This window comes from Salvia hispanica, chromosome 4, assembly GCF_029641045.1.
Source record: "Salvia hispanica isolate PSC_SH4W2 chromosome 4, Shi_PSC_v1, whole genome shotgun sequence".
Classification (NCBI taxonomy): domain Eukaryota; kingdom Viridiplantae; phylum Streptophyta; class Magnoliopsida; order Lamiales; family Lamiaceae; genus Salvia; species Salvia hispanica.
In genome coordinates this window covers 53,508,440-53,532,051 of record NC_142695.1, presented here as the reverse complement: position 1 = coordinate 53,532,051, position 23,612 = coordinate 53,508,440, and the positions used below count along the sequence as shown (strand labels likewise).

General features: G+C 33.8%; 3 protein-coding genes across 5 annotated transcripts; 2 read left to right on the top strand and 1 right to left on the bottom strand.

Moving 5' to 3' along the window:
- Positions 1 to 7,897: 7,897 nt before the first annotated feature.
- LOC125195391 (Rho GTPase-activating protein) lies at positions 7,898 to 11,219 on the top strand. The gene is made up of 5 exons (XM_048093543.2): positions 7,898 to 8,244; positions 9,621 to 10,269; positions 10,361 to 10,601; positions 10,812 to 10,874; positions 10,976 to 11,219. Exons 1-5 carry the CDS (start codon positions 7,905 to 7,907, stop codon positions 11,060 to 11,062), a joined length of 1,380 nt encoding a protein of 459 aa, XP_047949500.1. The 5' UTR covers positions 7,898 to 7,904; the 3' UTR covers positions 11,063 to 11,219.
- A 1,295-nt stretch (positions 11,220 to 12,514) lies between these two features.
- LOC125192821 (uncharacterized) lies at positions 12,515 to 16,558 on the top strand. Of its 2 annotated transcripts, none has more exons than XM_048090481.1 (3): positions 12,515 to 12,607; positions 15,228 to 16,161; positions 16,240 to 16,558. In XM_048090481.1, exons 2-3 carry the CDS (start codon positions 15,283 to 15,285, stop codon positions 16,330 to 16,332), a joined length of 972 nt encoding a protein of 323 aa, XP_047946438.1. In that variant the 5' UTR covers positions 12,515 to 12,607; positions 15,228 to 15,282; the 3' UTR covers positions 16,333 to 16,558. The 2 variants fall into 2 exon arrangements, with proteins under 2 accessions (XP_047946438.1, XP_047946439.1); XM_048090482.2 differs by lacking the exon at positions 12,515 to 12,607 and adding an exon at positions 13,035 to 13,813.
- Positions 16,559 to 16,743: 185 nt separating this feature from the next.
- Positions 16,744 to 21,410, bottom strand: LOC125191817 (polyadenylate-binding protein interacting protein). Of its 2 annotated transcripts, none has more exons than XM_089069783.1 (11): positions 21,080 to 21,410; positions 20,647 to 20,772; positions 20,389 to 20,554; positions 19,942 to 20,023; positions 19,834 to 19,864; positions 18,828 to 19,105; positions 18,367 to 18,621; positions 18,018 to 18,131; positions 17,876 to 17,923; positions 17,666 to 17,753; positions 16,744 to 17,201 (listed from the first exon to the last, which is right to left on the bottom strand). In XM_089069783.1, the coding sequence occupies exons 1-11, from the start codon at positions 21,270 to 21,272 to the stop codon at positions 17,029 to 17,031; spliced, it is 1,554 nt and encodes a 517-aa protein (XP_088925909.1). In that variant the 5' UTR covers positions 21,273 to 21,410; the 3' UTR covers positions 16,744 to 17,028. The 2 variants fall into 2 exon arrangements, with proteins under 2 accessions (XP_088925909.1, XP_088925910.1); XM_089069784.1 differs by having other exon boundaries at positions 18,030 to 18,131.
- Between the last annotated feature and the right edge of the window lie 2,202 nt (positions 21,411 to 23,612).

Here is a 23,612-nt window from a genome sequence, read left to right as displayed (position 1 = left end):
ATTGAAATATTATTATACAGGAATGATTGTCAATTAGTAGGAGTAATAAATTTGTGTTGTTAATTGGTCAATTTTATGGGGTTTCAGATTTGAATTTAAAATCAAAATATTTAAAATATTTTATGCATCCTAATCTGGGTGAGATCGAAATTGTGTAACGAATTTATGATTATGGTAGAAAAATTTTATTCCATCAAATTCCAACCTAATTAGCATGCACTTATTTAATTTGGCAATCCAAATGGAGTTGACTTAAAATGGTCCTTCGTATATACTCATTCTTTCACCAACTTATTTCACTCATATTTTATTAGTACTACTTACATAAAGGAGATCTATATTTCACTAACTTATTTAACTCATTTTTATTTTTCTTTCTTAAAACTCGTGTACAAACCAAGTAAAACTCGTATTCTGTGATAGAGGGAGTAACATTTATGAAATTAAACTCGAGGACTATGGATTTACACATGGAAGTCATGCCAGAATTAGTAAAAATATTATTTTATCCGTCCTATATAAGTAGACTAGGAGTATTTTTTAATGTTAGGAGTTTTAATATGGATTTGGTAAGATAAGAGAGAAATAGAGAGACAAGAAAAAATAATTAAAATATTATTAATATAAAATGTAGACAATCTTATTAAAGAAAAAAAATTCCTAAAATATAAGTGGTCTATTTTTAGAAACGAATTAATATAGCAAAAATGGTCAATTTATTATGGGATGAGTGAGTATTTGATTCCCATCTCGTTTTAACATTAAAAGATCCGCATTGTTGGCGTGGAGACTAGAAAATCATACAGAGGTATACTATAATACAGTATATATTATACATACACTTGTATCAATGGAAAATTACAAATATTACTCCTTATAGTACTTCTTAATTTTATTTACTTATTTATTATTATGAGTTAAGATTACCTAGTGATAGGTGGGGGATAGAGTTTCTGCAATTTTCATGGCTGATATAGCATTTTCAAAGGGCCCTTAGCAAAAATGAATATGACTATTAACCACCCTTTATTCTTCATTTTCACATTTTTATTGTCTTCCTTGTCACTTGTACAAGTATATTTTATGATGTAAACAATCATTATTTTATTGATTAGAAATCAATCTGGCTTATAGATCTCGACTAAAAAATTTATCTTCAAAATTTATTTTACTTTACAGTGGAAAGATCTTTCTTCAATCATTTATACTATAAAGTAGTATGTAATGAAAAACATATGATCCACTTCTTATGAACATGTAGTATTTTTTATAAAAACTAATGTAGAAATATAAAAATTAAGAGTCAATGAATAAGTGGTGAAATTGATGTCTGAACCCCTTATTTATATTGCCCTTTTCATAGGAAACTCTTCTTCTATTATTTGCTACGTTCGGTTATCAGTCATTATAAGGACATCTTAATTCTATTGTTAAAAGTTAAATAATATTTATGCCAGGCAATACATCTAAAGGGTCTAAGACTAATATGGAATAAAAATTATATTTGGTCACATTCATATATGACTAATTAAGGTTCATTTCAATCAATCTTAGTTGTTGATTGTATCATTTTCATAGTACATTATACAATTAATAGTCATTAATGACAGGTTACTTATTTCAACGAAAACCAGTAACAACTCAAGAGGTATACCGTATACTTAACAACTCATTAATTAGTCTTGTTTTTTATAATCATGAGTTAGTTCGCAAAAATTAGTTATCTTCTAATTTATTTGTTAAGTTTTTCTCTATAATAAAGTGAATCACGTTTCCAACTTCAACCGATTTTGTATTATTAGAATTAGGAATATCTATTATGAAGACTATTGATAGTATATAAAAAGAGTATTTTTCTCGTGATACATTCTCATTTTCGTGACTTTCCCAAAAGTATATTTTGGTCATGCTTTACTTTCTCAAAGCCAAAAAAAATTGTCACGCAAAAATTCATAACCTCGTTTATAACCACATTATATTCTAGGAAAATAACAATTTGTTTCGAGAAGCAAACTCAACGTGCCTTTTGATGAATCTTGAATTAGTACTAAATTTAAATACTAATTTTTTTAAAAATGGATTTTTTTTTCCCCACTTTTCTTTTTGTTCGAAGTCATTTTTTCTAGGAGACTTTTTTGGTCACCCAAAAATACTATACTCTCCCGGTCTTCCCTATGTGCCTAGTATGCTCACAATTTTTGAGGCATCTTATATTATATTATGTCTTATTGAATTAAGAGTTCAAAATGGTATGGTAATACTGTTAATTACTACTCTATTTTAGTTGAAGTCTTAAATATTAGTATTACATAATAATATTTCTTTCTATTTTCATGCTCGCATCACATGGTTGACATGGACCTTTAATTACATGTAGATAACCCGTGATTTCTCCAATCCAAAGCATGAGAAAGAGAAGATTAATTTGTTAATCATGGAAGATTAATTTAATTAAACAAAACTCCATTTAAATCCAAGGTGGGGTGGTCCATCTCCATCAGTCGTGGCCCACCATCTAATAAATAAAGGCCCATCTAATTAAAACTGAAATCAAATCTAAAACAGAATAAATATTGGCTGCCCAAGAAGTGGAGGCCCATATAATTAATTAATGTAAACATAAATATCTGATAGTATTGTTTAATAAAGGACAAATTTAAAATTTATAATAAATAGTAAAATTATCAAACTACAGAGGCTCGTATTCTTTGATTTTAGAATAATAAATCCTAATCATAAACTTTTAACTAAAAATGTAAATTCAATTGAAAATTAATAATATAAATTTTGATTGAATTAATTATAATTAATAATTTTAAAATTATAAATTAAATCACTAGAGGAAGATAATTTTAAATTGAAATATTAAAAAATCAAAATATGTTAATATTCATCGATAAATGATAGAAAGACGTGTAGGCCTCACTATAATATGTATGGGCTTAAATTATGTAAAATTTAATTTAATTTATACTTTCATCTTTTTTCCCTTCACATATTTGGTTTGGTACAACCACTTCTATAATCTGTATGACTTAAATTATGATAAATCCTTGTTCATGTTGAATTTCATACCCAGATTTTCTTTAAGATGATGTCATATCATTGTTAGATTTATTTTATACTAATTTATAGTACTTTCATTTGTGGCCAATTTGATTTAGAGAGAAAATCAGAAGATTGAGATATGGCGGTGCATTGATGTAACCATAAATTAGATTTTGCAAAAATATGTAGTCATAAATCGACTAAGAAATTCTGCCAAATCAAATCCACGTGAAGCAGAATTTGGCCCATGATTAAAGACAATGTCTTAATTCATGAATTTGCATATCTTATAGGACATACCCAAAACAACAGAAATAAATGATAGTCGGTAGCTAATTATTCGTTTAGATATTTTAGATGCACACGTGTTGTCTAATTTCAAAATAAACATTAAATAATGCTCACAATAAGCTTTTAAATAATATTCATGGAGTAGTAAGCTTTCCTTTAAATATTAGTAGTATTTCTGGTTATTAAAAGAAACAATAGTTTTACTAATTCTTTATTTGGAACACATTGATATTGTTATTTGTAACGAAAATCATTTTAATTATGAGGCTACTCACTTTAATTCAAAGGTCACATTTAAATATAGATGTAAATCACTTTTAAACCAATTATTTTTAGGCAAATTGTTGAATAAATGACAAAGGAATAATCAAATTCTTGTTTGTCATACTTTTCAAAACTGAAATAATAAATTACTAAGTTTTAAAAAAATTGCAATTATCACATATGCCATTTTTTTTTATGAAATTCACTATGATAACACTGGCACATAATAATACCGTGTGGTTTACCTGGAACAGTATATAAAATAATTGTGAAATTCTAAACCTTGTAGATTTATCATAATATATAATTTTGAAAAATTATGGACAAATAAGACTTATACATCGTGATTTATTTAGCATTCGGTCCTTTTTTTTTATTTACAAAACTATTGCTTTCTATTGAAAGTTACGGTGAAGGATAGCTCTAATAGGTTTTGTCATTATATTTTATATCATATTCGTAATCCTATTAAATGTATTTTATTTCAATCGAAGAAAATGTGGTCCTATATAAACATTTATTGAATTACTACTATGAGATAAAACAAATTAATTTTCTTTTTCATTCTTCATTCTTTCAATTATGTATAGAACTATGAGTTCATTCCTAAATTATTACTATCAGTTATGCTATGTGGTATATTTATTCTTTAGTCCAAGTTATCATCAGTTTTTCATTTTGTCCATATATTATATAATAATAATAATAATAATAATAATAATAATAATAATAATAATAATAATAATAATAATAATAATAATAATAATAATAATAATAATGAAATGAAGTAATTGTTGACTGAAGAGAAGATGATACGTGAAAGGAAGTATTCAAGTATGAGTGTATGACTGAAGTTAAGGAAACTGAGATGAATAAATGAAAATGTGGTCCTTGAAAATTCTGTTTCTCCCAATTTATGAATTATGGTCTTATGGATAAATGTGGTCCTCCGAAATTATGTTTTCTGCAATTAATTTCTTGAGCACACTTGCATGTCGCACGTAATTAATCTTGATACTCCATCCGTCTAAAAAAAATTGACTCATTTTTTAAGAGGTCAACGAAAATTGATCTCATTTTAAATTAGAAAGTTTATCTCTTATATCTTATTAACTTTTTTTTTATTATTATTTAACTTGTACTTTATTCATTTTTTTCTTATTCTTTTTAGTTTACCAATTTCTCATTAAAATATGTGGCATCCATCTATAGCTCTATTTTTCGTGAACATAGGGGTATTAAAATTGCACTGTACATTTATAATTTTTGCAATTTAAAAAATTAATTTATACTAACTCTTAAAATTTTTGTATGGTCAAAATCTAAACTAATGTGATAGAAAACTACCCGTTCGGTCCCAGTTAAGATGACCCATTTCTTTTTCGCACGTGTTTTGGAAAAAGGATTATAAATAAAATAGAGAGAAATTAAAGTAAGAGAGAATAATGTAAAAGAGACTCTCATCTATAATATTCTCTTTATTACTTTACTTTCTCTAATCTTTAACTATTTATTATTATTTTTCCAATATACGTACCAAAAAGAAAGAGCCACTAGGTACTGTTATTTTAATCAACATTAATCAACTCAAAAGTGACATCATTTTAGAGCATCCGCAGCGGTAGGAATTTTGGCGCCCGTCCATCCGTGCCAGCGGCAAGGACGAGCTCGTCCGCCGCAGCGAGCTGTCCGTCCGTACCGCTGAGCAGCCCTACGTGGCACGATTTGATTGGCCAACGGCTTAGCCGTTGGCAAAATCGATTTTTCTTTTTTTTTAAAAAAATCAGAAATAATTCGAAATAATACCAAAAAATAAAAAAAAATATTTTTGGATTTCCAAAAAACAGAGCCGTTTATGGACGTTTTTTTTTGGATTTTTGTGATTTTTTTTTAATACCAAAATCATCTATAAATACACATATTCATCATCCACTTTTCACATCAAATTATCTCTCGCTGATACTTTTTCATACTAAATCATCTACATCTTACTCTCTCACCCAAACCCTCTCTAAAAAATTCAAAAATGGATTTCACCGATCTCATTGCGGAAGCGGAGCGCGAAGAACAAGAATATTATGAACAATATCGTGCCACCTATGAAGCCTATGTCGCCGCCAATACCCCGCCCCTCATCCTCAACCAACTAGAGAAAAACGTCGCTACATCCCTCATGATCGAGAGGGAGCCCACGAAAGGCTCGTTGCCGACTATTTTTCCGACCAGCCGTGGTATCCAGAAGATTACTTTCGGCGTCGTTTTCGCATGTCAAAACGATTGTTTATGCGTATTGTCAACACATTGTCCACCCGTGATGAATACTTTCAATCAGGTGCAGGCACAATCGGTCGGCAAAGTCTCTCGCCGTTGCAAAAGTGTACTTGTGCCATCCGACAACTTGCTACTGGGCAAACGGCAGACCTCTTCGACGAGTATTTGCATGTCGGTGAGTCAACTGGAATCTTATGCCTCAAGAGTTTTTGCGACGGCGTTCGTTCTGCTTTCGGCGAGGAATTCCTTCGGGCACCCACCACCGACGATTGTCAACGGTTGCTTCATCTTCACGAAACAGTCCACGGTTTTCCCGGTATGCTGGGCAGCATTGACTGCATGCATTGGAAGTGGAAGAATTGTCCGACTGCTTGGAGGGGACAATACTTAAGCAGCCACAAAGGCGGCGGCCCAACGCTTATCCTTGAAGCGGTCGCCGACTACCACCTATGGATTTGGCATGCATATTTCGGTGTTGCCGGATCTAACAACGATTTGAACGTGTTATATTCTTCACCACTCTTCGATGATGTTTTGAATAGTGTAGCACTGACGATTGACTTCACCGTCAACGGAAATGCATACCACATGGGTTACTATCTCGCCGATGGTATCTACCCAAGGTGGTCGATTTTCGTGAAGTCGTTCTGCAATCCACAAGAGCCGAGACGGATTCTTTTTGCGCAGCGTCAAGAGTCTGCTCGGAAAGACGTTGAAAGAGCTTTTGGGGTCCTTCAAGGCCGATTCAACATTGTGAAGTCCCCTTCTTGGCTTTGGTACGCTAAGAATATCGCCGACATCATGTACACGTGTATTATCTTGCACAACATGATTATAGCTGACGAAGGACCGAAGGCGGCTAACTTTTACGACGAGGATGAAGCCGAAGCTCAACCGCGAGGTCTCCCCCACGCCGAGGTGTGCATACGACGGTGAACGAGAGGATCGAAAGAAGACATACAATGCGCAATACAAGAGCTCACACTAAGCTACAAAAAGATCTAATCAATCATATTTGGGCGAAATTCGGCAACGAGTAGTGAGTCTTTTTAATTTTATGGATTTTAATTATGTAATTTTTATTTTTTAGGATTTTTATTATGTAATTTTTAATTTTTAAGATTTTAATTATGTAATTTTTAATTATTTTGTAATTTGTAATAGTATTCCGGGTATTTTTAATGCATTTTAATATTGTGGAAATGTTTTTATTTAAATTGAATAATAGAATTGTGGGACCCTTGAGTTTGTCATTAGCTAAGAGCACGAATGTAAGTGTTGTGCTCTTAGCTAAGGATAAGGAGTAAAAATGGGTCTAGGCCTACTTCCGTGCTCTTAGCTAAGAGCTTAGCACGGATGGTAATGTTCTTATTAAAAATAATATGGTATTGTTGTCATATTTGTTTCAATTTTGATCAATACAGAATAATTGCAAAAAGTTGAAAATTTATAATTTTGTAGTCCACTTAAAAAATAATATTTAGGATCGACCAGAATTGATTTAAAGCAATTATCCTTTTTTAATTAAAACTGTAAATATTGGGTCAAATAAAGAGAATGTTGGTTGCTTCATTTTCTTTTTAAGAGTTTGGCTTGCTTGATTTGTTAATTGTGCTGATGAGTCTAGTAGGATGATAGGCCTACCCAACTATTATTACATAATTGATTTGGTCAATTAAATTTTAATAAAATGTTGGGCCCAAAATTATTTCATTGAATCCAACTCAAGAAACTATATTTCGGATAGGATAAAATGGATATGCGTTAAAATTTTCACGTCGACACTTTAATTAAAAGTTAATACTGATGAGTTAATTTTTTTTATAATTATTTTGGGTTTGAATTAATATAATAGTTAAAAAATTACTCCGTTTTTCAATTTAATTTATGGAGCATTATGAAAAATAAATCTAAAAATAGCTTAATTTCTAAAATTTTGTTGGCGCCAACATTTCAAAATTAAAATAAAATTCCCCACCTTTTTATAACACTCCACAAAGAAGAGAAATGAAGCACTCTTTTTTGTTGCCATGGCGGATTTTGATTTCGAACCTCCATCCTTCTCTCTAGGGCTCGATTTTGACCTATCGCAGCCCCAAATCACCCCTCCGCCCGACCCCATACCTCAACCAGCTAAGCGGCCTTCCTCCGCCCCCATTATCCGCCCAATTGAAGAAGATGACGACGACGATTTCCAATGCCCGATTAGGGTTTCCGAGCCACCGAGGGACTTCAAAAGGCTCCGTCGTGTAACCACGGCCCGGCCTCCGCCCCTGCCCGAGGAACCAAAGGTGGAGTGCAAGGATCAGTGTGTGGATGATGACATTGAGGGCTTTTCTTCCGATGAAGAATGTTCTAGAGCTATCGGAGGTTCCCCTCTTTTATTGCTGTTTTTCGTTTTGTCGGTGATACTGATGAGTTTTTAGGGTTTGAGTTTATACTGAACTACGTTTTCAGCACAAATTAGGCCACTGTTTAAATTACTCTATATATGCTTCAATATGGTGATGCTTAGATGAGTTCATAGAACTTAAATTGGTAAAATGCTGCATTAGCATGATGAATTTTATAATCTCTATGCGGTAGCTTAAACCAAAGAAGGTGATTTGATTGTGTTGTGCTGAATTTAAAGATATTGATTAATCCTTTGCAATAGCTTCTTCTCTATGAGTACATTGTTTGCATTGATTTGTTGTTTCATAATTGATGTAGAACCTATTAGGTAAAAAAATTTCTATTTGGCTAAGTTTATAACCTTTACAAAGCACACAGTTGAAAGGTTGTATTTTATTTGATTATGCCGAAATAGAATATGGCATAAAGTTGGTTATATCATGTAAAAAATTGGTCTTCATGATGTACTATATGTACTTAGTACTCTAATGCTATTTCAATGTGTGCTGATCAAGGTTGTAACCCGTAGTTGCTTTCAAAAGTTGAGTCAGACTTGCAAAAAATTGATATTTACAACATAAAAATTTGATTTATGTACTTGACATTCCTTCTTTACCTGAAGACTTCCATGTTTGTGCAACTGGTAACATTGGAAATGCTATCGATTCTTTTGGACGATTAGTTAAATACTGAAATCTATCTTGAGATTTTCAATGGCATGCCCCAAAATCATAAATAACAAACAGTTTAAGATTTTGCAAGGTAAGAAACTATTTTGCTTGTATATATTTTATATTGTAGAAGGTCATCAGTACTCTTTAGCGGGTAGAACTTGATTCACCAGGTGTTCATTTTCTGTGCTTGACACCATCTTGACTCAGTTTTGAAGTATAGACTATAGAGTCAAAAACTATCAGTGTTCTGAATCTGATGAAACATGACACACGTCTCAGCCTTATATGCCTGCCTGCCAGTCCTCCGTAAATTGTGAATCGTAGAATCCTGGGTAGTTTGTGGAGAATTGCTGTGCAAATAGTTATAAAGCATAGGAGTGGCAGCCAATATTATCTGAATATATCAGCTTTCCTGGACCTGTTGACCACTAAGATACAATGTTTGTCTTATGTCAAAATTGCTTGAAAACACAGTTAATGATACATTTGGCAAAAATCATAACAAAAATTATCTTCATCAGTCATCACTGATTTGTACCATGAACCTTCAAAAACCATTCTCTCTCTCAGAAAAGTAGATGCTTGTGCTCGTACCACCTGTTTCTGAGTTTCTTGAATATTTTTATTTGATCTGCCGTCCCATGTATATGTGGATATTGATTTTTCTTAAAATAGCAGGTACTCTTCCCAATTATTCTGTATGTAGCAGTTCAAAACTATCACTGCACAGGAAGAAAGTTGTCACTTCTGAACCTGGAAACCAATGGATTTCTACTAAAGGCAAAGAGTTCCCAAGTTCTTCTACTTCCATCAACGTTCAATCAAGAGGCAGCAATATGATATTCCCTAAACTGACTGCAAGTCCTCTAAGAAGGTTCCAGTTGATTGATTCTGATTCTGATGATCCTTCCACAACTGAAGACATGCTCAGAGAGCCCCCAATTGTGGTTTTGTCTCCGGAGGAGAAACAAACAGATTATTGTAAAGGAGCTAAAACATCAGTTGGCAAGCACCAAACCGAAGACTTATGGAAAGATTTATTGCCAGAGAAGAGCTCCTCTATTCCGACGCCTGCTTTTGATGAATTCTGCAAAGAATATTTCTCTTGTTTGAATGATAAGAGTGTGCCAAAAATTAACTGTCAGCAAGCTGGCAGTGGGGTGAACAGAGATAAGAAGACTAATCTCCCTCCGGCTCATTGCTACTTTTTCCACAATGATTCGAGAATTCAGAAATTAGTTCGAGAACGGTTACCCCATTTCTTCCCCTTGGAAGTAGGCAACAACCAGGACATTAAGCAACAAAATGCATCAGTAATTGATTACATGTATGTAACTATGATTATTAACTACCATTTCACTTGTTTCTATTTTCTTCCTTGGAATGAGTTCTCATCCGATTAATCCATTTGTCTTCAGGGGGCAGTTTAGCGGTGAACAAAATTCTAGGCAAACCAGCCACAAGCAAACTGTTGAGAAAACTCCCAAAAGAAGCAGGAAGAACACCAAGAAATCTCAGGTTGATGTCATTTCAGAACATTCCGGGGGTTGGGTTACCCCCAAAGCATCTGCTAGAAAAAATGCTGGGAGCAGAAATGAGCAATCTGTTAGTGGAAGTGGATGCAGTGGTACATGGCGCGTTGGCCAAAATGGGAGAAAAGTAAGTGAAACTTTATTTTGTCATAAGGAATTGTTCACATTTCTAACTACTTTTATCCAGTTCTTTTCAAGTTTACTAATGTAACTCATGAACTCTTAGGCCATTTAATATGTTAGTTATACATAAGCATGCCTTGGTTATTCTGAAGTCTTTCGGGATCTTCTACAATCTCCTTAGTTCGCTTATCTTTGCTCGTTGCTATGTGTTTAGGTTTATGTGGCGAAAAATGGGCAGGAATTGACTGGGCAAATTGCTTATAGACAGTATAAAAGGGTATATTCCATTCTTCTAATCAGCTTTTCAACTTGCTTATAGATGATGTGTGCAGATGCATTTGCCATTTTGCTAATCTGATTACATCCATTGTGGAACAGGATAGCGGAAAGGGATTCAAAAATACAAAGAAGAAAACAGCTGCCAAGAAGAAAACTGCCTCGAGAAAATCTGCTGCAAAAAAATGATTCACTAGTTATTCATATTCCTGTTTTCACCTTATGTAAGGCCAAGATGATTTTGTGTAGATATATAGTGCTTCGGTTTTCCATGGATTTATTTGTAATCAAATAAGTTCAAACCAATTAATCATAAAGTGATTAAATTCTTTCTTATAGTACCCAATACATTTAATGATAGTACATTTCCTAATACACAACTTAAAATGAGAACAACTATAAAATTAGTAAAATAATATTCCTTCCGTAAAATTAGTCTTCTTTTTACAGAGTTTTTATTTTTATGGGATGGAGGAAGTATGAAATATTGCCTTGATATCCCTTGGTACTTGTGTAATAGTAATATTGACCAAATCACATCATATTATAGGTTATTAACTAAATATTGTACAAACTCTAAACTATAATCTGGACCGTTAGAAAATGTCAACAAATAGCAAATAACAGCAACAAAAAAATGTCAACACAACATCAACCGTTGACATTGTGTTGACATTTTTTTTGCTATTATTTTTTTTGGTAAAGAAAGCTGAGCACAACCTAGAAAACTGAAGAAACTATCGCAAATAAGAAACACCTAATCTAACATGTAGTAGTCAAACATTCATACCCGGTAAAGGGCCATCAAGAACATGAACTCTTTTACGAGCACTATATGCATAATGGGAGAGGAAGTCTGCAGCAAAATTGCCTTCTCTACATGTTGAACTACCACCGACTCAAAATCTTGTAATAAGCCACGCAACCTGTGCACAATATTCTGGCAGTTAACAGTTACCTCAGAATGCCCCATAATCACGGCAACTCCAACAACACTATCACATTTTGTCATTTGTCGACATTTTTTTTGCTACTGTTATTTTGTCATCTGTTAACATTTTTTATCAGTCCAGAACATAGTTTGAAGTTTGTAAAATATTTAAAAATTGCATTTGATTACCTCCCTGTCCTCTCGTTTCGTTTCTCATTTTCTCCTTTTCATCTCATTCTTTCCCTATCCTCCCATTTCGTTTCTCATTTTCTCCTTTTCATCTCATTCTTTCTTAATATAAATCATAATTCAACAAGTGAAATTATTTAATTTAGTATGATACGGCATCATTTCGCTACGTAAAATATGATGTATTAGTTGACGTTCGATAATGTCATATAAATATCTTATTAAAAATAAAATATATCTTATTAAAAATAAAAAATATATAAGTATCTTGGTTAATTGTAAAATTAAAATAAATCGATTGTTTGGTTCCAAAGTCAGATCCAATCAAAATGTCTGATAAAGTTTTAAACTTTGATATCCAAAACCAAAATATAACTATTCTTTTAATAAAGTATGAAAACATTTATTGACACGATTTTACACGTGTCATTTGATCATTGTACTGCATAATGTAAACGTGGGGTAATCGAGGTCAAAATGAATTCAATTAATTTCTCAAAAAGCTCATCCAGGGTTTAAATAAAATTAATAAATTCTGAAGTATAGTTCAGCTTCGTTATTATTTCTCAATAATCAATAATTTCGACTTAGAAAATCCTCACCACGGCTTCAAGGTAGTGTTTTCTCACCATTTTAATCTTCATTTTTCTTTAATCTTAGCGTAATTATTTATTCTCTTTACACGCTTATCTTGGAGCTCGGCATTGAATTCATGTTGAATCGTTTCATATAATTTGGTGCAACTGCTGATGGTCTTGATTTTGTTGTTTGTTTAAATTTTATTTTAAAAAAATGAATTTGTTTGTTGCGCGCTTTTTTGGAGAATTTTTAAATTAATTTTTTCTGCGACTGTACAAATTATTTTTTCTCAGAAGAAGAAACTGCAAATTCGGTTCATATTCTGTGCTTATATCTATAAATTAAGTAATAAGAGATTAATCTCACCAAATTAATTTTCGTTTCTTATACTTTGTGGCTGCATTCAGTGCAGAAGAGTGAAAAATGATGGCAATTTATAGCTAATCTGGTGAGATTCTCAGGGATATGTTGTCAGATCCAATTTAAATTTGTTGTTTTTCCAGCAATGTTTACACTGAATGTTAGTTGAAAATATGCGTGACTTGATTTTTTATAGAAATTAAGTAGAGAAAAGAATCTTTATGCAAACAAGGTTAGGTTAGGCATATACAAATTTTGTATCTTGCTATAGAAAAATTGAGATAGGTATTTTTCAACATCAGGCAAACTGTCCTAATTATTATTTTATATATTTATAATTTTGATCAAATGCATGTAGGTGATGTTGTTGCTGTAGGGTACAACTGTTAATTTTTTTTGCCTTATGCTATGCTTGCCTTTAGAGCTAATTGTGAGTTATTTTGCATATCATTGCTGTGTGTATTGAGTTCATTACTTCTGTCGAATACTGTAGTATTTATAGTTGCACTTTCATGGAGCTTCCTTCCTGTGGAAATTGGAAATTGTGCTTTGCTATAGTCCAAACATAAGTTGTTCCTATCTTACTGTTATTTTTAATTAATTAAGAACTACGTAAGAGGTGCAATTACTATGAAAATCTACCATGGGGGCGTTTTTATCTTGTTTACATGCCTGTATGTCAGAAAAGTGGAATATTCTGGAGGACTATGTGAAACTATTTGAATATTTTGGAAATTTAGTAATCTAAATGTGTCATGAAAAAAAGTATGTGACAGACAACCTTTTCCAGCAAATAGAGAAGACGAAAAAGGAAAAACATAGAGGTCAATGTTACTGCACTTCCTAAGGATGGATTTTGTTCTGTATATTTGCTAAAGTGGGTATGGACCTGCCTCCTATTATTGTACTGTTTCTAATGTTTGATATTGATTTATATTACTATCATCAAATTGAATAATTTGTCAAATTTATTTAGCTCTTGACTTTTTGTGTACTCTCCGTGTCTCGCTACAAGTGACTTGTATACCTTATTGGGCTGCCCTAACAAAAAAGTTAGTCAACTTATGTTTACCTTTACCCTACCACTTTACATACAAAACACAACTTTCTAATCTACGTGCCCAATTCGTATAAGCCACTAATAGCGGAACAAAGATAGAATTATATTTTCTCTCACATGCTGAGCTGCTTGAGTAATTGGAAGGGGCATGTTTCTTGATTATTAACTTGAAGTTCACATTTGTGCTGAACAAAGTGTAGCTGGTTTGCTACTTTCTATTCATAATATGGAGAAAATATGGCGATTTTCGTTGCATAAATGTTCATAAAACCCAGTCATAGCTGTCAATTTTTTAGTGTATAAAATTCGATGTCCTCTCACTTACACAAAAAATTAACCTTATATCAAAACTTCCACCTTCCTTCCTACATAGTCTTTTCCCATCTTGTAGAATCTATCCTTAGGTCATCCCATGTGTCTTCTGCAGTTGAGTACATCTTTCTCCGCTATTATAATTAATAAATCTTATGAGTTTCTTAGGTGATCCCCAAATGAATATAATTCGTGATTGTTTGTGTTACCATCTACATTGGCTTTAGTTTATCCTGATCTTTTTTTTTTGAAGTGATTTTTATATTTGTTCCCTTTTTGGACATTCCCAGTTTAGTTTATTTTCTCTTAACATCTTTTTGAATGTTAAAGCTTATCATATTTCTATATAAGTGATTTGATATTATATTATTTTTGGCCTTCTGATATATTTGGTTGTTCTATAACATTATTAATATCGATCTAGAATGCATACTAGAAAATAAGGCCTGCTTTATCATCTAACATAAAGAAAATAAAAAAATGCTACACACCTATTCTTATCAAATTGTGATTTTAACATTTCTCTTGTGAATGTTACTCTCTCCTTAAACTAGATAAGGTAGTAAAAGTGCATCTGGAAGTCAAGAATAATATATTTTCATGTTGATCTAAAGCTACCTAGGTGCATAAATTTCTGATGTCCTATGGGATATAGCTCTACTAGTTTTTGAAATTCGGCTGGGAGATGAATATATTGATGTAGAAATTAACAATTCCATGATTGTGAAGTACTCAAGTACAAATATACAATACACTTATCATCCTGTTATGGTTCCTCTAAGGGTCTAAGTGTGCCACAACACAGAAAAAAGTAAAAACTGGAAGAAGCTCTATATAGTTTATTTGTTAATCTATTTAGTTGTCTTCCAATCTTGCCAATGGCATATGAATTAAAGATTTGGCTTTTTTTTTTTTTATTACAGGGCAGAGGACTAAATAACTAGGAAGTGAGAATACACTTCACGGTAAGGTCATAATATGAATCTAACTGATGAAGGGGAGAGCTCTGGCATGTTCGTCCAGCCAGCAAAGCGGAGACGTGGCCGCCCACGTAAATATCCAAGCTTAAAGCAAGCTGAAGCGGCGCATACGCCCGGTTCTGAAGGTGGCATAGCCCACCTTTCTCAGAGAGCCGACAGAACAAAGGAAACAGAGAGTATGGTGGGCCAGTCAGTAACTGGTGTCGTTGAAGCAACATTCGACTCTGGCTATCTGCTTACTGTTAGAATTGGCAACTCCAGTACCAAATTGAAAGGTGTTGTTTTCAAGCCAGGACATTGTGCTCCAATTACAGCACAAAACGATGTTGCCCCACATGTTCAAATGATAAGAAGAAGCGACGTCCATTTCAGTTTTGAAAACCAGAGTCAGACTCCTGTGGTGCCTTCGAAACGCAAATATGCACCAGTAAGAGCACCTGCTGCTCCTCCAGCTATCAGTGTGGCTCCCGTTGCACCTCAACCCATTAGTTATCCAAATGGATCACAAGATTGCAACAATGGAGATGCTGACGTGCACATGGTTGAACCTTTGTCCATGTTACCACCGGGTCGATCCATACCAGTTGGCCAGGTTATTGTTCCCGTGCAACCTTATCCCAGCTGCCAAGTTGCCCCAGGTGGCCAGCAGCACGATAATGGCTCGTTCAATAAAGGCACCCTATCAGATATTGATGCTAAGAGCTCTTCCCAGACTTCAGATACTAAACTTGAGGAATCATTGAAATCTTCACCAGAAAACTCAGCTATCGTTTCAGAACTAGACACTGGTGTTGGTAATGAGCCCTTTCCGACTGAGATGCCACGTACAGAGCCTTTGTGCAATTATGGAGCTGGAAGGATGACCGAGCTTTTGAAGGTACCAATGCAGAAAATATTACCTATGCATCGTCATCTCAGATAATGAGTTTTCATGCCCATCTACTTTGTATACTAGGTTTTGCAGGAAAACTCAAAAGAGACTCGGGTGCAAGTTGGTGAACAGCCAGCTTCAGCTACACAAGTTGAGTTCGAAGATACTGTCCCGTGATGCAATAATGCTAAATTTACGCCTCGTCCTGTGATCTGTCTGACTTTGTATGCCATATTTGAGTTCAACAAAGAAGCACAAATGGTAGTGTTTAAAAATTATGAACTAGTAATTTTCTCTTCCTCTGGATTAAGGAGGATTTTATTTTCTCCTTCATTGCTCTAGATACAAATAGATGTGGACTCCATGAGGGTGCAGTTGAATTTATCAAGTTTTGATTTTAATATATGTTGAGGCACACACTCTAAATCTTATAAATCATATAAATAATTATAATTGGTGTGGGTGTATCATACATCTATTCAGGTTTTGTAAGATTATAAGCTCTGAAGCCTCTGCTCCACATCAACTGAGGTTTGCAAGATAATGAAATTCATGAACTGCACAAAAATGTAGTTTTGCTATTGCACGAACAAAAAAGAATGTATAAATAATTTAATCAATTTCTGTTACACAATAATTCATCAAGCCGAATGTTTTGAAGCTCATTATGGAAGGAACAGGCAACACCTCTAGAACAAAAACAGAATCACACAAATAATTAGACAAAATTTTCAAATTACAAAGTAAAAATGCCTCTAATCTCTCAAAAAACCAAAGTGTACATATATATTGAAGAAAAAAAAGAAAGTGAATTTTGTATGAACTTGAAGAAGACCGAACTATATGTCAAAATTTCATGAAAAAGGAACGATTTCAAGCGAACTTGGTACTGAAGAAGCCATTGGGCCCTGGAACTGCAATTGGCCGCAGTACGGGAAACAGAGGCTGTGAAACCGGAATTGGACTTGGGACAATAAAAGGCTGGGGTACATTTGCCATAATCGGGGGAGTCATGCATAGCTGCAGCGCCTGAGCCGGAGCATTTCCTATGAAGACAACACAACCTCTTTGGTTAAGCGCCCCATATACTAAACACAAACAGATGTATAGCTACTTCTATCTCCAAGTAAAAATACCATAACTAACGAGCACTCGTATCATTTTTGTTTTAACCACATTCAACAGGTCATTGTTGGAAATTTTTATTATCCTAAATCTGTGATAAATAATTGAGCTAAAATATGAGATGACAACTAATTATCATTTTCCAGCATAATGCATTTTCTTCACGAGCCCATGGGATGATCCACAAGGTCAAAGTATTAATACTAAAACACAACACCTGCAGGCTCTATTAGTGCAAAACAAGAAACTTAACCAGCAGAATGATAGTATTTCATAGATTAAGCAACCCGTGAAAGAAAACATTTGAATTCAATCTTTTCATTTTCAATCACTTTTGGCTTCTAATATCGTGCTAATAACTTCTCTCATACAGCCGCATGCATACCATGATTCTTAGGAGGATGCACTTGATGCAGGGTCGGTACAGGCTGCATAGCTGCTGGAGAGAACCCAGATGCACTCTGTACAACATCCTGTTTGATTTTATAGCAGCGAAGTATCAGTAAAATTCACATTGGCTACCGTATAATCAAAACTACCCCCAAGAAAGTGAAAGAAACTAAGAATGAAAAGTAGAAATAACACATCATCTTACACTAGAAACAGGATGCATACAAGCAAGAGGCCCTCTTCCAAGCATAACCTGAGAATATTAATTGATTGACAAGATTAAATGACTCTTGCAAAGTAAGTTCTTTACTAATACGATGGTATATCACAGTATGACTGTTAAGTACCCCCTGGCATACATTTTGCACGTTTGGATGGCCATAAGCATAGCTTGTTTGTAAATTCTGATATTGTCCCGTAAATCTAACAGGTTGTGTTCTGTTCACCACTTGTCCAATAACCTGTACATACAATAATGCTAAGTACAAGAGAAACTATAGCTTCAGTTGACAGAAAACACAAATGCCCTTAAATTCTAAATGAGCTTCCCAACCATCCTTTAGCAATGCACTGACAGAAGTTACCTTTGGGAGGTATCAGGTATGTAATTGAAAATAGCAGCAATTGACATTTTATACTATTGAAGGATCTGAATTCGTATGATATAGGGCAGAAACAAATGGAACTGTCACTCACAGGTTGAACATATGGTGCATCATTGCTGCCATGCCCATAGGTAACATTATTATGTGGTACAAACTTAACAGGCACAGAGGAATGATCAAACGAATTTCCATCAACTTCTTCACGTGCACTTGCCATTGGTGTCAATGTGTAGCTTCTTGTCATGTAAAAATCAGTAGCTCCATTAGGTAATGCAGGAGGAGTCACTGTTCTATGTTGCATCATCGATGGACAGAACATTTTAGCTCCAGGATTGAGCTTTGATTCCTGAGAAGGAAAATAAATATAAAAATTGTAACAACAGGGCTGTGAAAAATATGATATTTAAAAATACATCCACATCCACAATATGGAAACAGTTTCCCAGCACACCTATCCCCTAGGCAAGTATCGACATAATCAACCCAGATTAGAGTAATTATTCTTAATAGGAACGAAACTCCAAATTTTGAATGCACAGTCATCCAGAGTACCTTAGCATCTCTTTTGACACTTGAACCTTTTGGAGGGACCAACAGGAAGGGATTCGATGCTGCACTGAGGCATGATTCTGATTTTACATTGATAGTGGGAGTTGAAGCAACAGAGTGCTTTGGTTGGAACACAGCTGACGCAGTCCCATTCGTGGTAGCCTTCTCTTGATTCTGACCCTCAAGTGCACGAGGACGGCCGCTAGACACTTCTTGCACTTCAAGGCACGTGACACCCTCTTGAACACGGATAGCAGCTGATTGAGCTTCACAACTGGTGACTTCATAGAAAATAAAACAGATTTAAAATCTCCTTAGTTACAACTTAGGGAAACAGAATCTTACAAATATAAAGGCTATATGTGTATGAGCAGGATGATGAATTGTAGTAGCACCGTAGCAGGCATGAATTGGTTTTGCTAATTATTAGGGAAGATGTCTTCTGCATCAGACAATTAGCGATATCGTATTAAAGCAGTCACTACCTAGCATCATGTTTTTTTGCTTACTATCAACCATTAACCACCAAATATACTGGTGTCTCAACAGTTAACTAATTATGTTGAGTTTTCATAAAACATACTTTGATATGAATTTTATCAGTGCTTTGATGTGGTACTATGACTAATTTCCAAATAGGGAAAGGAATGTAATAGACATGATCTTGGTATGAATCAGGGTATTATGATGTTTAAGACTAAATTTGTGTGGAAGCAATAACTTATGTCATTTTAGCACTTTAGAGGATGCTGCATAAGTTGGAAGACCTATAATAATTTATAAGCTTCACTGTCAAGAGTCTAATAATTTAAAACTAAGGGGAAATGATTGAACAAACATATTCTCAAAAAATTAAAAAAGGAGAATGAAAAGATTGCATTGAAACAAACATAAAGAAGAACAGGTTATGCATCTAAAAATATATATTTAAGTCCTCTTTGTTATTGGATCTGTCTGTAGAGGAGCTATCTATCAATCTAATTCAAGAGGGAGCAAGAAGAAAACTCACTGCTCAGACTTGGCTCTTGAGCTTCACCATTCTGCCAAACCAAAAGTAAGATTCTTTAAAAAATTATTTGAAGGGAAACCTATCTGCTAATAATATACATTAACATACTATTCTGAGTGTTCGCTTCTCTTGAAACTTGAGGGGATTTCGGAAATCTCTGTGTGTTTCTTGTGAGCCATTCTCAACATGCCTGCCAACAGTAACCCACAAGATGATTGAAAATGGCACGAAGAAAGATTTTGGCCAAACAAAATCGACCTAAAAAGATAAAATAACAAAATGGAAAAGGAAATAAAAAAAATATATAGAAACTACATAATTGAAGAGAAAGTAAGGAAAATAGTACTGGGAAATACAAGAAAAATGAAAGTTCAAGAAAAATATCTAAGGCTGCTCTTATTTAGTTAAACATGTCAATATCTACTTAATACTACTAAAGTTGGAACTAGGAGCATCAAGACTCTATAACATTTAGCGATATCATAAAAAACAGCAGAAACAGAAAATGCAAAGAAAATGTAGACCAACAGAGCACAATAAAGCTGGAGTGTTTACCTTCCATCATCAAAAACAGTGTCGGCGTTTGAGTCCTCATGGTTCGCTTTTGACTGATATGTTTTTACCACTTCTGCATCCATTTCCGAGCGTTCAGTATAGCCTACAGCAGCCTCGATGTCCTCTCCCCCAATATGTCCTTTCATTCCATCAGAAGGAAGTACAACTCCCTGGAAATCAGAGAAAATTTGTTAGTATCCGAAGCACTTCCCATAGTGTAAATACAAAAACTCCAGAATGCAGAAACGCACAAGCAACCTGCCTTTGCAACAACTTGGACAAGATCTTCAAACTGAACTACAAGCGTTTCCACGACTGTTCCATTAACTACATTGCCCTCTAGTCTACCCTTCTTGATCATCCTTGCTTTCTTCAACACAATTGCTAAAACAACCACAGCTCAATCAATTAAACAAAGGAGAGACATTTAACACACAAATAGAACACATTTTCATAAAAACTAAGCAATTCCACTTAAACCACAGGCGAGTCGAAATCCAAAAATTGATTTATTTCCCCCCAAATATGACAAGCATACAATAAATAAAACAGGAAACCGAGCTAGTGAGATCGAATCAAAGTTCATACACCAAAATTATCAATCAATAAGCAGTAAAACAGGTACCATTCCTCGCCCCTAAATAGAAATTTTCGAAAATTCGTGAAAATTCAACATTGTGAAAAAGCAAACCATAGTCATTGTCGAGAGAGGCGGTGTGGAAGATTCCAGAATAAACAGAACCGTCTCTGGCGTGGACGTCAACGGACATCCCAATGATGCACATCGTGGTAAACAGCAAGGCATCCCCGAGCGCCGCCGCCGCCGCCGCGGCGTCATTTCTGATTTTTCCTTCCTCCCTTAAATTCCTCTTCCTGCAGGCCATTCTACACGATTGGATTAATTGATTAATTGATTGTGGATTGATTGTGATGAGAGAGTGAGTTTGAATGATGGCAGTGAGGAGATCTGAGAGAGTTGCAGCTGCTGTAGCTTTCTTTGATTTGGAATTTGCTCTGTAATAGAGACTGCTGCCAATTTCTGCTTTAAGCTTATATAGTTATTTTTATTATTTTTTATTATTTTTTTTCCTGTTTATAGCTTTTATACCTATTTTACAATATTTTCTATTTTCCAATTTTTGGTAAAATAGGTTAATTTCGAACCAGCGATTTTGCCTAAAATTGGATAGTTGATTGATAGTTCAGAAACGTTGGCCATATATTCAGGCCAAATCATTGTAGTACTATGTTGTTTGTGACAATTCGAATTTTTGTCTGATCTGAATTGTCTGATGAAATTTGATTTGATCTGATAAATTCAAAATTGCGGTATAAAAATCCTAAAATCCAATAATAAACATCAGAAAAATTTAAAAGTCTAACATCAAAACTCAAAAATCTAATACTACCAAATACCATTAGAATTGTTCAACACAAATATTTTACGCTACGATTATTTGTTAGGTTTATAATTAATATATTTTTATTATTTTGCGTTAAAGGCAGAACGTTCCCTTAAATGCAGAATGTATAACAAAATAAATACTACTACTATCTAAACTATTATTAGAGAATACATATGCCATTTTAAATCTGAATTTCCTTTAATAAACTAAAAATGACCTAAAAATGATCTTATGTGTTCTCTTATAATGAGTTGTTTTTTATCTGTGTTTAAAATTAGTAATGAGTTGTTTTTTAGCTGTGTTTAAAATTAGTTTTGTATTATACAAATATATATTAAATTATTTTAAATTTTAAAATATTCTATCCCATTCAAACATCCAAAAGTTTAAATTTTTTTATACGATCTAATGCGAACATTCGCCGATTTGATCATCAAAAAACCAAAACTGAATTATAACTCTTGATTTAGTTCGAATCAATCTTTTGGATTTTAAATATTTGCACACACTTAAAAAAGCTTTAGTGAATTTGGATTATAATTTTTTCCCCTGGCCTGTGTTTTCTAGTGTTTGGTTAACTAGATTCAAGATGAGATAAAATTAAGAAAAAAAATCGTTACCCTGACACTTTATTTGCATTTTGGACTCCGTTTTAATTAATCAATTAATAAGCTAACTGATTGATTATCAGTTCGACTATGATTAAGGTCTAAGGATCTGGCTTAAGCTTAACTGATTAACCGATTTAAACGGTTTGGCTAATAACTGAAATGACCGATTACATACCAGCACACATCCAAGCCGCCAACAGTCACAAACGAACTTCATATCAAGAATTAATGAAAAGTTATTTTTTAATGGAATATCTAATATTTGTTGGGTTACAAATCCATCCCACATCAGATGAGTGAGGGAAGTTGGAAGGTGTATATAATTTTTGTCCAACTCCAATTAGTTTGAGGCCTTTTGGTAGTGACTCAAAAACAAATCTGTGCGGGCTTAGCCCAAAACGGACAATATCAAACTAATTTTGCAGTCAACTATCCTAACAAGTGGTATCAGAGCCCAGGTGGCTATGAGTCGGGCCCTGAAAGACTCGGGTTAGAGTCGGGCCATGGCTAGAACGACCCATATTTGTGTCGACTGCGTTGGGTCAAGCCCGCACGGATTTTTTTTGGATAATTCGTGATTTTATTGTAAATATTAAAATAAATAGTGATATTACTCAAATTTGTTGAATAATGGACCAAATCATGTTGGACTGAGTTATTTGTGAGCCCAAGTGAGAATTAAGTTGGCCCAAGTTATTGGTGCTGCCCCTGACGTTCCTGACGACCGGTTCCTAGTTCCTCAATTAACCGGCCCCTAACGTTTCCGACGACTGATTCCTAGTTCCTCAATTAACCGCCGGTTAAGACCATTTTAATTAATTATCTTGTACTCTTATTAATTTACATACCTATCAAACATGCACTGACTATTTTGATAGGAACAAATGTCACATTATGCATTATAAAAACAGTAAATTATCATTAATCAATTCAACTATCTGTTCTCTCCTTATTAGGAATCCAATTAATATAATGAACTATATTTTATCTATTGCTTTAGTATCCCAAAATAGTGAATATGACCTCAAATGTGATTACCCATTCATATAATCCAGGAAAGATCCATTATTAAAATTTTGTTCACGGAATATTTCTGTGGGTTACTCTTTTAGTCCGTCCAAACAAATATGCCACGTGTCCTTTATAAAGAATAATCAATTATCTCATCTCCCCTAATTAGTATTCTAATTAATAGTATACTTCATTT

Excerpts from the sequence above, each read along its gene's own strand:
- LOC125192821 (XM_048090481.1), top strand. The coding sequence starts at position 15,283 with ATGAATCTAACTGATGAAGGGGAGAGCTCTGGCATGTTCGTCCAGCCA. Across the intron at positions 16,162-16,239 it reads GGATGACCGAGCTTTTGAAG|GTTTTGCAGGAAAACTCAAA; the intron begins GTACCAATGCAG and ends TTTGTATACTAG.
- LOC125195391 (XM_048093543.2), top strand. The coding sequence starts at position 7,905 with ATGGCGGATTTTGATTTCGAACCTCCATCCTTCTCTCTAGGGCTCGAT. Across the intron at positions 10,602-10,811 it reads TTGGCCAAAATGGGAGAAAA|GTTTATGTGGCGAAAAATGG; the intron begins GTAAGTGAAACT and ends CTATGTGTTTAG. Across the intron at positions 10,875-10,975 it reads CTTATAGACAGTATAAAAGG|GATAGCGGAAAGGGATTCAA; the intron begins GTATATTCCATT and ends ATTGTGGAACAG.
- LOC125191817 (XM_089069783.1), bottom strand. The coding sequence starts at position 21,272 with ATGGCCTGCAGGAAGAGGAATTTAAGGGAGGAAGGAAAAATCAGAAAT. Across the intron at positions 20,773-21,079 it reads CTCTCTCGACAATGACTATG|CAATTGTGTTGAAGAAAGCA; the intron begins GTTTGCTTTTTC and ends TGGTTGTTTTAG. Across the intron at positions 20,555-20,646 it reads CCAAGTTGTTGCAAAGGCAG|TTGTACTTCCTTCTGATGGA; the intron begins GTTGCTTGTGCG and ends ATTTCCAGGGAG.